We start from the raw sequence: 12,165 nt of genomic DNA on the forward strand, positions 1-12,165 counted from the left end.
GTACCCACATCCATACCTGTATCATCCCCATATCCATCCCCGTCTCATTCCTGCATCCATCCCCGCATCCATCCCCATATCCATCCCCATATCCATCCCCGCATCCATCCCCGTATCCATCCCTGCATCCATCCCCATATCCATCCCCGTCTCATTCCCGTATCCATCCCCGCATCCATCCCCATATCCATCCTGGTCTCGTTCCCGTATCCATCCCCTTATCATCCCCATATCCATCCCCGTCTCATCCCCGCATCCATCCTGGTCTCGTTCCCGTATCCATCCCCGCATCCATCCCCGCATCCATCCCCGTTCATTCCCATTCCCGCTCCATACCGGGGCCGCCGCTCCCCGCGCCTCCTGCAGCACCTTGAGCTGCAGTTGGCTCAGCCGGCGCCGCGCCCCCTCCAGCTGCTCCTCCAGCGCCGCGCCCGCGCCCGGCTGCCGCTGCAGCAGCTCCTGGAAGCGCTGCCGGGACAGGGGGAGACACCGGGATGCACGGGGGTCCGCGGGGAAAACAGCCCCAAACAGCCCCAAAAACTGGCCAAAAGCCAGGCCAAAAACAGGCCAAAAACAGCCCCAAAAACTGGCCAAAAACCAGGCCAAAACAGCCCCAAACAGCCCCAAACCAGCCCCAAAACAGGCCCAAAAACTGGCCAAAAACCAGGCCAAAACAGCCCCAAACAGCCCCAAACCAGCCCCAAAACCAGCCCCAAAAACTGGCCAAAAGCCAGGCCAAAACAGCCCCAAACAGCCCCAAAAACTGGCCAAAAACCAGGCCAAAACAGCCCCAAACAGCCCCAAAAACTGGCCAAAAACCAGGCCAAAACAGCCCCAAACAGTCCCAAAACAGGCCCAAAAACAGGCCAAAGCAGCCCCAAAGCAGCCCAAAGCAGCCCCAAAGCAGCCCCAAACCAGCCCCAAACCAGCCCAAACCAGCCCCAAACCAGCCCCAAACCAGCCCAAAGCAGCCCCAAAGCAGCCCAAACCAGCCCAAAGCAGCCCCAAAGGGAAATGTGCAGAGTGGCAGTACCTGGTACTCGGCCTCCTCCTGGCGCAGCATGTTGCGCAGGATCTGCGCCGCGTGCTTCTGCACCTCGGGGTCCTGCAGTGCCAGAGGGACAACAGCGGGAATGACAGCGGGAATGACAGAGGGAATGACAGTGGGAATGACAATGGGAATGATGGGAATGACAGTGGGAATAACGGGAATAACAATGGGAATAACGGGAATGACACCGGGAATGACAGCAGGAATGACAACGGGAATGACAGTGGGAATGACAGCGGGAATAACAGGAATAACAATGGGAATGACGGGAATGACAGCGGGAATGACAGTGGGAATGACAGTGGGAATGACAGGAATGACAATGGGAATAACGGGAATGACAATGGGAATAACGGGATAGTGGGAATGGAAACAAGAATGGGGACAATGGGGACAATGGGAACAAGAATGGGGACAATGGGGACCATGGGGACAATGGGGACCATGGGGACAATGGTGACAAGAATGGGGACAATGGGGACCATGGGGACCATGGGGACCATGGGGACAATGGTGACAAGAATGGGGACAATGGGGACAATGGGAACAAGAATGGGGACAATGGTGACAATGGGGACCATGGGGACCATGGGGACAATGGTGACAATGGTGACAATGGTGACAATGGTGACAATGGGGACCATGGGGACAAGAATGGGGACAATGGTGACAATGGTGACAATGGTGACAATGGGGACCATGGTGACAATGGGGACCATGGTGACAATGGGGACAATGGGGACAAGAATGGGGACAATGGTGACAATGGGGACAATGGTGACAATGGGGACCATGGGGACCATGGTGACAGTGGGGACCATGGGGACCATGGGGACAATGGGAACAAGAATGGTGACAATGGGGACAATGGGAACAAGAATGGGGACAATGGGGACCATGGTGACAATGGTGACAATGGGGACCATGGGGACCATGGGGACAATGGTGACAATGGGGACCATGGGAACAAGAATGGGGACCATGGTGACAATGGGGACCATGGGGACCATGGTGACAATGGTGACAATGGGGACAATGGTGACAATGGGGACCATGGGGACCATGGGGACAATGGGAACAAGAATGGGGACAATGGGGACCATGGTGACAATGGGGACCATGGGGACCATGGGGACCATGGGGACAATGGTGACAATGGTGACAGTGGGGACCATGGGGACCATGGGATCCCCTCAGGGGCTCCGGGGCAGCCCCGGGGCCGGGGCCGGGCCTCACCTGCAGCGGCCGGGGCTCCGTGATGCGCTGGGGGGTGCCCGGGGCACAGCCCGGGGGCTCCGGCTCCTGCTGGGGGCCCGGGACCCCCACGGGGCCCGGCGGGGACCCCAGCAGGGTCAGGGCCACGTAGGCACCGGCTGGGAACAGAACACGGGAATGTCAGGGGAGCGCCCAGGGACAGCCTGGGATAAAGGAGATGTGGGGGGATCTGCGGGGAAAATCTGCAACGAGGGGAAAATTCCGGGAGGAACGGGGGCGGGAAGGGTTTCTGGAAAAATCCGGGATAAGGGGTGATGAGGGGGACTGCAAGAAAATATTTGGGGAAAGGGAGCCAGGAGGATTTCCAGGAAAATGGGCCGGGAAAGGATTTCCAGGAAATATCTGGGGTGAGAAAGTTTCCCAGGAAAAACTTGGGAAAAGAGGTGAGAAGGATTTCCAGGGAGGATTTCCAAGGGAAAAAATTTCCAGGAAAAACTTCCGGGAGAACTGGGAGTGGGAAGCATTTCCAGGGAGAATTTGGGATGAAGGACTTCCTGGGAAAACGAGGGGAGAAGGGCTGGGAACACTTCCAGGCTCCCCCCAAATTCCCAAAGGATGGATCCCATCCCATCCCATCCCACCCCATCCCATCCCATCCCATCCCATCCCATCCCATCCCATCCCATCCCATCCCATCCCATCCCACCCCATCCCACCCCATCCCATCCCATCCCATCCCATCCCATCCCATCGTTTCCATCCCATCGTTTCCATCCCATCCCATCCCATCCCTCCCATCCATCCCATCCCATCCCATCCCATCCCATCCATCCCATCCCATCCCATCCCATCCCATCCCATCCCATCCCATCCCATCCCATCCCATCCCATCCCAACTCACACTTGATCAACTTCACCACCTCCAGGTGGGAGCTGTTGGTCACCATTGTCCCGTTCACCTGCAACGGCCGGGAAAGGGCTGGGAAAACGGGAATTTACCCAGGAATTCCCCTGGGAATGTGGGGAGGGGGCTGAGAAAATGGGAATTTACCCGGGAATTTCCCTGGGAATGTGGGGAGGGGCTGGGAATGAGGGAATTTCCGGGAATTGGGAATGAGGGAATTTCCCAGGAATTGGGAATGGGGGAATTTCCAGGGTTCTGGGAATGCGGGAATTTCTGGGGAATTGGGAATGAGGGAATTTCCTGGAATTGGGAATGCGTGAATTTCCCGGGAATTGGGAATGAGGGAATTTCCCGGGATCTGGGAATGTGGGAATTTCTGGGGAATTGGGAATGCAGGAATTTCTGGGGAATTGGGAATGTGGGAATTTCCAGGAATTGGGAATGAGGGAATTTCCAGGAATTGGGAATGCGGGAATTTCCTGGGAATTGGGAATGCGGGAATTTCCTGGGAATTGGGAATGCGGGAATTTCCCGGGATCTGGGAATGAGGGAATTTCCCGGGATCTGGGACCCGGGCGCGCCCACCTTGAGGATGCGGTCGCCCTCCTGCACGCCGGCCCTCATGGCAGCCCCACCTGCACACAGCGGGGTCAGGGCGGGCCCCAGAGCGACTCCGGAATGTTCCACGGGGGCTTCCCCACCCCCAGCCCCGTCCCTTCCAATCCCAGAGCAAAACTCCCCAAAACTGGGACATTTCCCAAGGAAAACCACCTTCCTCCCTCCCTCATTTTCCCTCCATTTTCTCCCCCTTTTTCCCACCACGTTCCCCTCATTTTCCCAACATTTTCTCCCTAAGGCTGAGGCTGGGGGTGCATGAGGGGACCCCTGGGGATTGTCCACTCCCGTGTCCATCCCATGTCCATCCCCGTGTCCACCCCGTGTCCATCCCAGTGTCCAGCAGTGTCCAGCCCCGTGTCCACCCCGTGTCCACCCCATGTCCACCCCGTGTCCACCCCGTGTCCATCCCCGTGTCCATCCCCATGCCCAGCAGTGTCCATCCCGTGTCCACCCCGTGTCCATCCCGTGTCCACCCTGTGTCCACCCCGTGTCCATCCCATGTCCACCCTGTGTCCATCCCGTGTCCATCCCATGTCCACCCTGTGTCCATCCCGTGTCCATCCCGTGTCCATCCCTGTGTCCATCCCCGTGTCCACCCCGTGTCCATCCCATGTCCATCCCCGTGTCCATCCCGTGTCCATCCCATGTCCATCCCGTGTCCATCCCTGTGTCCATCCCCGTATCGACCCCATGTCCACCCCGTGTCCACCCCGTGTCCATCCCAGTGTCCACCCCATGTCCACCCCGTGTCCACCCCGTGTCCATCCCCATGTCCACCCCGTGTCCACCCAGTGTCCACCCCGTGTCCAGCCGCACCCACCGGGCCGCACGGACTGCACGAGCACCACGCGGTCGCCGCTGACGGTGAAGCCGAAGCCATGCTGGTCCCGCTGGATGATGACACAGCGCTGCACCAGCCCTGGGCACAGCGGGACGGACACACGGACACACGGGGACACACGGACACGGGGACAGGAGGAAGAGGAGGCAGTGAGGCTCTGGACTCTGGGTTTGGCTCCGAGGAACCCCCCAGTTCCAGGGCCTGCAACGCCTCGGGGTCACTGTCCCGACCACCCTGACCCTGTGGTCATTGTCCATCCCTGACCCTGTGGTCACTGTCCACCCTGACCCTGTGATCACTGTCCACCCCTGACCTTGTGGTCACTGTCCACCCTGACCCTGTGGTCATTGTCCATCCCTGACCCTGTGGTCACTGTCCACCCTGACCCTGTGGTCACTGTCCCGACCACCCTGACCCTGTGGTCACTGTCCACCCTGACCCTGTGGTCACTGTCCTGACCACCCTGACCCTGTGGTCATTGTCCACCCTGACCCTGTGGTCACTGTCCATCCCTGACCCTGTGGTCATTGTCCATCCCTGACCCTGTGGTCACTGTCCCGACCACCCTGACCCTGTGGTCACTGTCCACCCCTGACCCTGTGGTCATTGTCCACCCTGACCCTGCGGTCACTGTCCACCCCTGACCCTGTGGTCATTGTCCATCCTGACCCTGTGGTCACTGTCCATCCTGACCCTGTGGTCATTGTCCACCCTGACCCTGTGGTCATTGTCCATCCTGACCCTGCGGTCACTGTCCACCCCTGACCCTGTGGTCATTGTCCACCCTGACCCTGTGGTCATTGTCCATCCTGACCCTGTGGTCACTGTCCACCCTGACCTTGTGGTCATTGTCCACCCCTGACCATGATCTCCTGTCCCCAGCCCCCCGTTCCCCCTTGTGGGACCCCAAATCCCAAATCCCAAAGTTCCAAGAGCCCAGGAAGATCTGGACCCACAGCCTGGCCCCGAGTGCCCACTGAGTGCCCACTGAGTGCCCACTCAGAGCCTGCCAAGTGCCCGCTCAGTTCCCGCTCAGTGCCCGCTCAGTTCCCGCTCAGTTCCTGCTCGGTTCCCGCTCAGTTCCCGCTCAGTTCCCGCTCAGTTCCCGCTCAGTTCCTGCTCGGTTCCCGCTCAGTTCCCGCTCAGTTCCCGCTCAGTTCCCGCTCGGTGCCCATTGAGTTCCCGCCGCGTTCCCTCTGCGTTCCCGGAACTCCGGGCCCGGTTCCCACCTGTGCTCCCGGAGGCGTCCGGCGGCTGCCGCTGGGGCCCGGGCGCCCTTCGCTCCGCGGGGGAATCGCCCAGGGCCGAGGAGAGGCTGCTCAACCTGGGCAGGACACGGCAGCTCGGCACGGAGGGAACGGGGAACGGCCCCGGGCGCGGCCGGACAGACGGACACGGCCCCGGACAGACGGACACGGCCCACGACAGACAGACACGGCCCCGGACAGACGGACACGGCCCCGGACAGACGGACACGGCCCAGGACAGACAGAGTGACCCCGGGCACGGCCGGACAGACGGACACGGCCCAGGACAGACGGACATGAACCCGGGCACACCCAGGACAGATGGACATGGCCCAGGACAGACGGACACAGCCCAGGACAGCCGGATGTGACCCCCTGGTCACTCCCAGGCCAGGTGATGACCCCTGGTCACTCCCAGGACAGCCGGACGTGACCCCTGGGCACTCTGGAAGATCCAGAGGGATCTCCAGGAATTCCTTGGAAGATTCCAGGGATGGGGAATTTTCCCTCCCTGAGCCCCTTCCGGCGCTTCCCAACCCTTTTTTCCATGGAAAAATCTTCCCAAATTTCCAGCCCTGGCACAGCTCGAGGCCGTTCCCTCTTGTCCTGCCCCATTCCCTGGGACCAGATCCCAAATCCCCCTCTGGGATCAGATCCCAAATTCCCCCTGGGATCAGATCCCAAACCCCCCTGGATCCCCCTTTTCTCTGGGATCAGATCCCAAACCCCTCCTGGATCCCCCTTTTCTCTGGGATCAGATCCCAGATCCCCCCTGGATCCCCCTTTTCTTTGGGATCAGATCCCAAATCCCCCTGGCAGATCCCAAACCCCCCTGGATCCCCCTTTTCTCCGGGATCAGATCCCAAACCCCCCCTGGATCCCCCTTTTCTCCGGGATCAGCCCCCAGGGCAGAAACCCCAGGAAAAGCCCCCGAGGATTTCCCAGCCCCTGTCCCAGCCCCAGCCCCGGGCGCTGCCCTGGCCGTTCCCGGCCAATCCGCAGGAAAATCGGGATTAACCTCGGGATTATCCACCAGGCCAGGGCCAGGTCAGCCCCGGCTGTCCCCCCAAAAATCCCGGATTTCATCCCAAAAGCGCCCGAATTCCGGGCTCCGTGGTGTTCCCGAGGTGATTTCCCATAACAGCCGCAATCCTGGGGCGCCCAGACCCCAGCCAGGGGCGCCCAGGGGACCCCGAGGCTTCTCCAGCCCCTCTGGAAGCAGCCGGGGCTTAACCAGGCTATAAAAAAGTCGCTTAATTCGGCTTAATTAAAGCTCCTTAATTGCCTGGGGGCGGCCCAGCCACGGCAATTCCCACAATTCCCACAATTAATTCCCACAATTCCCATTCCAGGGGCGCCTCCGGAGGGACCCCAGCCCTGCCCTCCCTTCCTGCCTCCCAAAAAATCCAAAATTCCCAGAAAATTGGAGCTTGGATTGGGAAAAAATTCCCTTTTCCCAACATTTCTGCCCACTGGGTTCCTTCCCACAGCAGGTTTGGAATTCCCAGCTGGAAAATCCCACGGAACATGGGATAAACCAGGGTTGGAAGGAGGAAAAAATGGGGGGGAAAAAAATCCCATTTTCCAACATTTCCGACCACTCAGAGGTTTTCCGAGGAAAAACAGAATTCCAGGGGCAGCTGGGGAGACCTGGGGGGTTTTCCCCGTACAGCTCCCCATTGCTTTTGCCGGGAATGCTGCAGGATAATCCCGCAATTCCCAGCTTTTCCCTGCATCCCAAACCCTTCCAAGCTGCTCCCAACCCCTCCCAGTCGTTCCCAGGTTTTTTTTTGGGGATCTGGGAATCTCCCCCAGGGCTCTTCCAGGGGCCAAGGTTCCCAAAACCCCCCCCCCAGGTTTTCATGGAAACAACTCCCAAATTCCCAAATCCCACGGGGAACGGGAACGTGGGAATTCTGTCCTTTAGATTCCCAAATTCCCGAAACCTCAGGGATCTCCCAGGGAAATTTTTTTTTTTTTTCTTTTTTTTCCCCCCCCCACATTCCGAGCGCGGCCGCCGAGTTCTGGGGAGGAATCCCGGGAGTTCGGGTCCCGCCGGAATTTTCTGCTGGGATTTGCAACATTTGGTTCCCTCCCTGCCGGGGGCTGCGGCTCCGCTGCGCTCCCCGCACCAGCACCAGGGACGGGCGCAGGAAAAACGGGAATTTCCCCCATTCTACCCGCTTCAAACCCCGGGCCATCCCGGCTTTCCCGGGGATTTTCCACCTGGGAACTCCAATCCTGCTCTGGGGAGGAGCCCAGCGGTCAGAAGTGTTGGGAAATGGGATTTTTCCCCCATTTTTCCCGCTCTAAACCCTGGTTCATCCCAGGTTTCCATGGGATTTTCCAGCTGGGAATCCCAATCCCATTGTGGGAAGGAACCCAGGGGTCAGAAATGTTGGAAAATGGGATTTTTTTTCCCCCATTTTTCCCACTTTAAATGTGGTTCATCCCAGGTTTCCGTGGGATTTTCCAGCCGGGAATTCCAATCCTGTTTTAGGTAGGAACCCACTGATCAGAAATGTTGGGAAATGGGATTTTTTTTTTTCCCCCCATTTTTCCCACTTTAAATGTGGTTCTTCCCAGGTTTCCATAGGATTTTCCAGCTGGGAATTCCAATCCCATTGTGGGAAGGAACCCACTGGGTCAGAAATGTTGGGAAATGGGAATTTTCCCCATTTTTCCCGCTCTAAACCCTGGTTTATCTCAGGTTTCCATGGGATTTTCCAGCTGGGAATCCCAATCCTGTTTTAGGCAGGAACCCAGGGGTCAGAAGTGTTGGGAAATGGGAATTTTCCCCCATTTTTCCTGGTTTTAAACGTGGTTTGTCCCGGGTTCCCGTGGGATTTTCCAGCTGGGAATCCCAACCCCGTTTTTGGGGAGGGATCCCAAGGGGATGACGCCGCCCGGAGCGACCCCAAACGCTGGGAATCGGGGAGCTCTTCCCGGTTCTTGCAGTTGGGGTGGGGTTTTATTTTCTCGGGAATTCTGCAGGAAGCCGCTCCCGGCACTGGGGTAATGATTAACGGGAGCGGGAAGAGCGGCGGGGCCGGTTGGGCCGGGAATTCCGGCTCCTGGGATCCCCTGGCCCGGGGGAGCCGCGGGATTCCGTGGCCGGGAGCGATCCCAAAAGTGCCGGGGCGAGGGAGGGAAACCTCGCCCTGCGCCCTGCGCTGGAGCTGGGCCTTCCAGGGATGGGAACCCACGGGATACCCTGGGATAGGAATCCGGGAGTTACCCCCGGAACCCCAAATAAACCAGGCCGGGGAACCCTTTGGGGTGGAAAAGATCCTTAAATCCCAGGAAATCCCACCCTGATTCCAACCCCAGCGACATTCCCACCATCCCGGGGATCCACGGGATAACCTGGGATAGATCCGGGATTTACCCCCGGAACCCCAAATAAACCAGGCCGGGGAACCCTGGAATCCTTTGGGATGGAAAAAGCAGGAAAAAAAAACCAAAAAAACCCTGGGAATTTGGTGGGAAAATGATCCCCAGAAATTCCTGGGATCTGCTTCTCTCCCAGGGCCCCAAACTCCTCATTTTCCACCCAAATCCATGTGGGAAACGCCGTGGCTGCAGCAGGGATCCCAATCCAGGAATCCTCCAGGAAGCAAAATTCCTGAATTTATCCCAGAAAAACCTTCCAGGCTTTTCCAAGGGTTTATCCCACCAAAAAAAAAAAAAAAAAAATCCCCAAATTTGGCTTAAAATGGAGCAAAACAAACGGGGAAAAAGCCAATTCCCAGTGACGGATACTGGAAATATCCCAAAAATCAGAAAGGTTTGGGATGTTCCCCTCCACACTCCTCAAATCCAGGAGTTTTATCCCAAAACGCTGCAAGGATGGGGTGGGGGGTCCTGGGCTGGGTTGAGCCCCCCCAGAATTCCCCAAATCCCAGAATTTTATCCCAAATTCCCGTCTTTCCCCCCAGGGAATGGGGTGAGGGCTCAGGTCATCCTGAGATCCCTCCCAGATCCCCCAAACCCCCAAAATCGCAGAATTTCACCCCAAAGCACTGCAGGGACGGGGCAGGAGCTCCACCCTGATCCAAATCCCTTCCCCTGAACCCCCAGAGCCCCAAAATCCCAGATTTTCACCTCAAAATCCCAGAGTTTCACCTCAAAATCCCAGAGTTTCACCCCAAATCACCGCTTTTCCCCCGAGACGTGGGGCAGGAGGAGCAGACCGGGCTGAGCCCCCTCCCAGAGCCCCAAAATCCCCGAATTTCACCCCAAATCACTGCAGGGGTGGGGTGGGGGGCCCAGGACAAGCTGAGCCCCCTCCTCCAAACCCTTAAATCCCAAAATTTCACCCCAAATCGCCGCTTTTCCCCCGAGACGTGGGGTGAGGGCTCCGGGACGAGCAGAGCCCCCTCCCAGAGCCCCAAAATCCCCGAATTTCACCCCAAAACACCCCAAATGGCGTCATTTCACCCCAAATCCCGGCAATTCACCCCCAAACACCCCAAATCTCGGCATTTCACCCCAAATCCCGGCAATTCACCCCCAAACACCCCAAATCTCGGCATTTCACCCCAAATCCCGGCAATTCACCCCCAAACACCCCAAATCTCGGCATTTCACCCCAAATCCCGGCAATTCACCCCCAAACACCCCAAATCTCGGCATTTCACCCCAAATCCCGGCAATTCACCCCCAAACACCCCAAATCTCGGCATTTCACCCCAAATCCCGGCAATTCACCCCCAAACACCCCAAATCTCGGCATTTCACCCCAAATCCCGGCAATTCACCCCCAAACACCCCAAATCTCGGCATTTCACCCCCAAACACCCCAAATCCCGGCGTTTCACCCCAAACCCCTGCAGGGACCGGGTGTGGGCTCCCGCAGGAGCCGAGCCCCCACCTGTGAGCCCCAAAACCCCCGAATTTCACCCCAAACCGCCGCTGTGCCCCCTCGGAGCAGCCGAGCCCCCTCCCCGCTCCCCGCGCCCCCAAATCGCCCCGATTTCCCCCCAAACCCGCGTCCCCCCCTCAGAACTCGCGGCGGGCTCTCCCCCCCGGGCCGAACCCCGTCCCCGTTCCCCCCTTTTGCCCGCGCAGCCCCTCGGCCCTGCCCGGCGCGGGGGTCTCCCCTCAGCCCGTACCTGTCCGGGGCCTGCGGAGGCCTCACGCTCATGGTGGAGCTCGGTCAGGGCTGCGCCCGGAGCCGCCGCCCCGCTCCGGCCGCCCCCGCCACCATGCCCGGCCCCGGCGGCTGCAGCGGCGGCCTCGGGGGGCCCCGAGCGAGCCCCGCGGGGCCCCGAGCGACCCCCCCCGAGCTGCGGTTCGGTGCCGGCCCGGCCGAGCGGGGCTCCCCCTCCCGCCGCGGGGGCCGGGCTGAGGGAGAGGCCTGGAGGCCGCTCCCAATCCCCGGGCTCGCCCGGCCCCCCGCGCCCGGCACGGCGGGGCAGCGCCCGCGGCGAGGGGGGCGGCGGGCGGGCGGCGGCGCGGGGTGGCCCCGGGATGCGGGGCACGGAGGGGACGGTGAGGGGACCCTGAGGGACCTCGGGGGTGATGGGGACAGTGTGGATGTGGGGGCGTGAGGGGACTCGGAGTGACCTCACACGGGACAGCGAAGGGGACGTGGTGACCTCGGCGTGCAGGGCACACACGGTGACCTCGGGGTGTGGGGAACTCGGGACAGTGCGGGTTTGAGGGGACACCGAGTGACCTCGGGCTGCGGGGGACACAGGGACAGTGTGGATGTGGGGAGGTGAGGGGACACAGGGGACAGTGAGGATCTGAGGGAACAGAGTGACCTCGGGGTGCAGGGGACACGGGACAGTGAGGGGGACACGGTGACCTCGGGGTGCGGGGGACACGGGACAGTGAGGGGGACACGGTGACCTCGGGGTGTGAGGGACACCGAGTGACCTCGGGGTGTGAGGGACACGGGACAGTGAGGGGGACACGGTGAGCTCGGGGTGTGAGGGACACGGGACAGTGAGGGGAACACGGTGACCTCGGGGTGTGGGGGGTAATGGGGACAGTGAGGGGGACACGGTGAGCTCGGGGTGTGAGGGACACGGGACAGTGAGGGGGACACGGTGAGCTCGGGGTGCGGGGGGTAATGGGGACAGTGAGGATTTGAGGAGACGCTGAGTGACCTCGGGGTGTGGAAGATAGAGGGGACAGTGTGGGCTTGAGGGGACACACGGTGACCTCGGGGTGCGGGGGACAGAGGGGACAGTGTGGGGGACAGAGGGGACAGTGTGGACACGGGGGTGTGGGGGACACCCATGGGGACAGTGAGGATTTGAGGGGCACATGATGTCCTGGG

The 12,165-nt window shown here is 60.0% G+C and overlaps 1 protein-coding gene across 10 annotated transcripts in view; it reads right to left on the reverse strand.

Annotated features, from left to right (window-relative positions):
* The window catches only part of ARHGEF11 (Rho guanine nucleotide exchange factor 11), a 35,513-nt gene extending 24,402 nt beyond the window's left edge, over window positions 1-11,111 (reverse strand). For all 10 annotated transcript variants that reach the window (XM_054517658.1, XM_054517656.1, XM_054517655.1 and 7 more), the window contains exons 1-8: window positions 10,991-11,111; window positions 5,859-5,953; window positions 4,609-4,707; window positions 3,756-3,805; window positions 3,168-3,225; window positions 2,288-2,424; window positions 1,034-1,105; window positions 337-468 (exon numbers count right to left, since the gene is read on the reverse strand). In XM_054517658.1, coding sequence (XP_054373633.1) covers window positions 337-468; window positions 1,034-1,105; window positions 2,288-2,424; window positions 3,168-3,225; window positions 3,756-3,805; window positions 4,609-4,707; window positions 5,859-5,953; window positions 10,991-11,022 — 675 coding nt within the window. In that variant the 5' untranslated portion in view covers window positions 11,023-11,111. The remainder of the gene's footprint in view (window positions 1-336; window positions 469-1,033; window positions 1,106-2,287; window positions 2,425-3,167; window positions 3,226-3,755; window positions 3,806-4,608; window positions 4,708-5,858; window positions 5,954-10,990) is intronic.
* Between the last annotated feature and the right edge of the window lie 1,054 nt (window positions 11,112-12,165).

This window comes from Molothrus ater, chromosome 29, assembly GCF_012460135.2.
Source record: "Molothrus ater isolate BHLD 08-10-18 breed brown headed cowbird chromosome 29, BPBGC_Mater_1.1, whole genome shotgun sequence".
NCBI lineage: Eukaryota > Metazoa > Chordata > Aves > Passeriformes > Icteridae > Molothrus > Molothrus ater.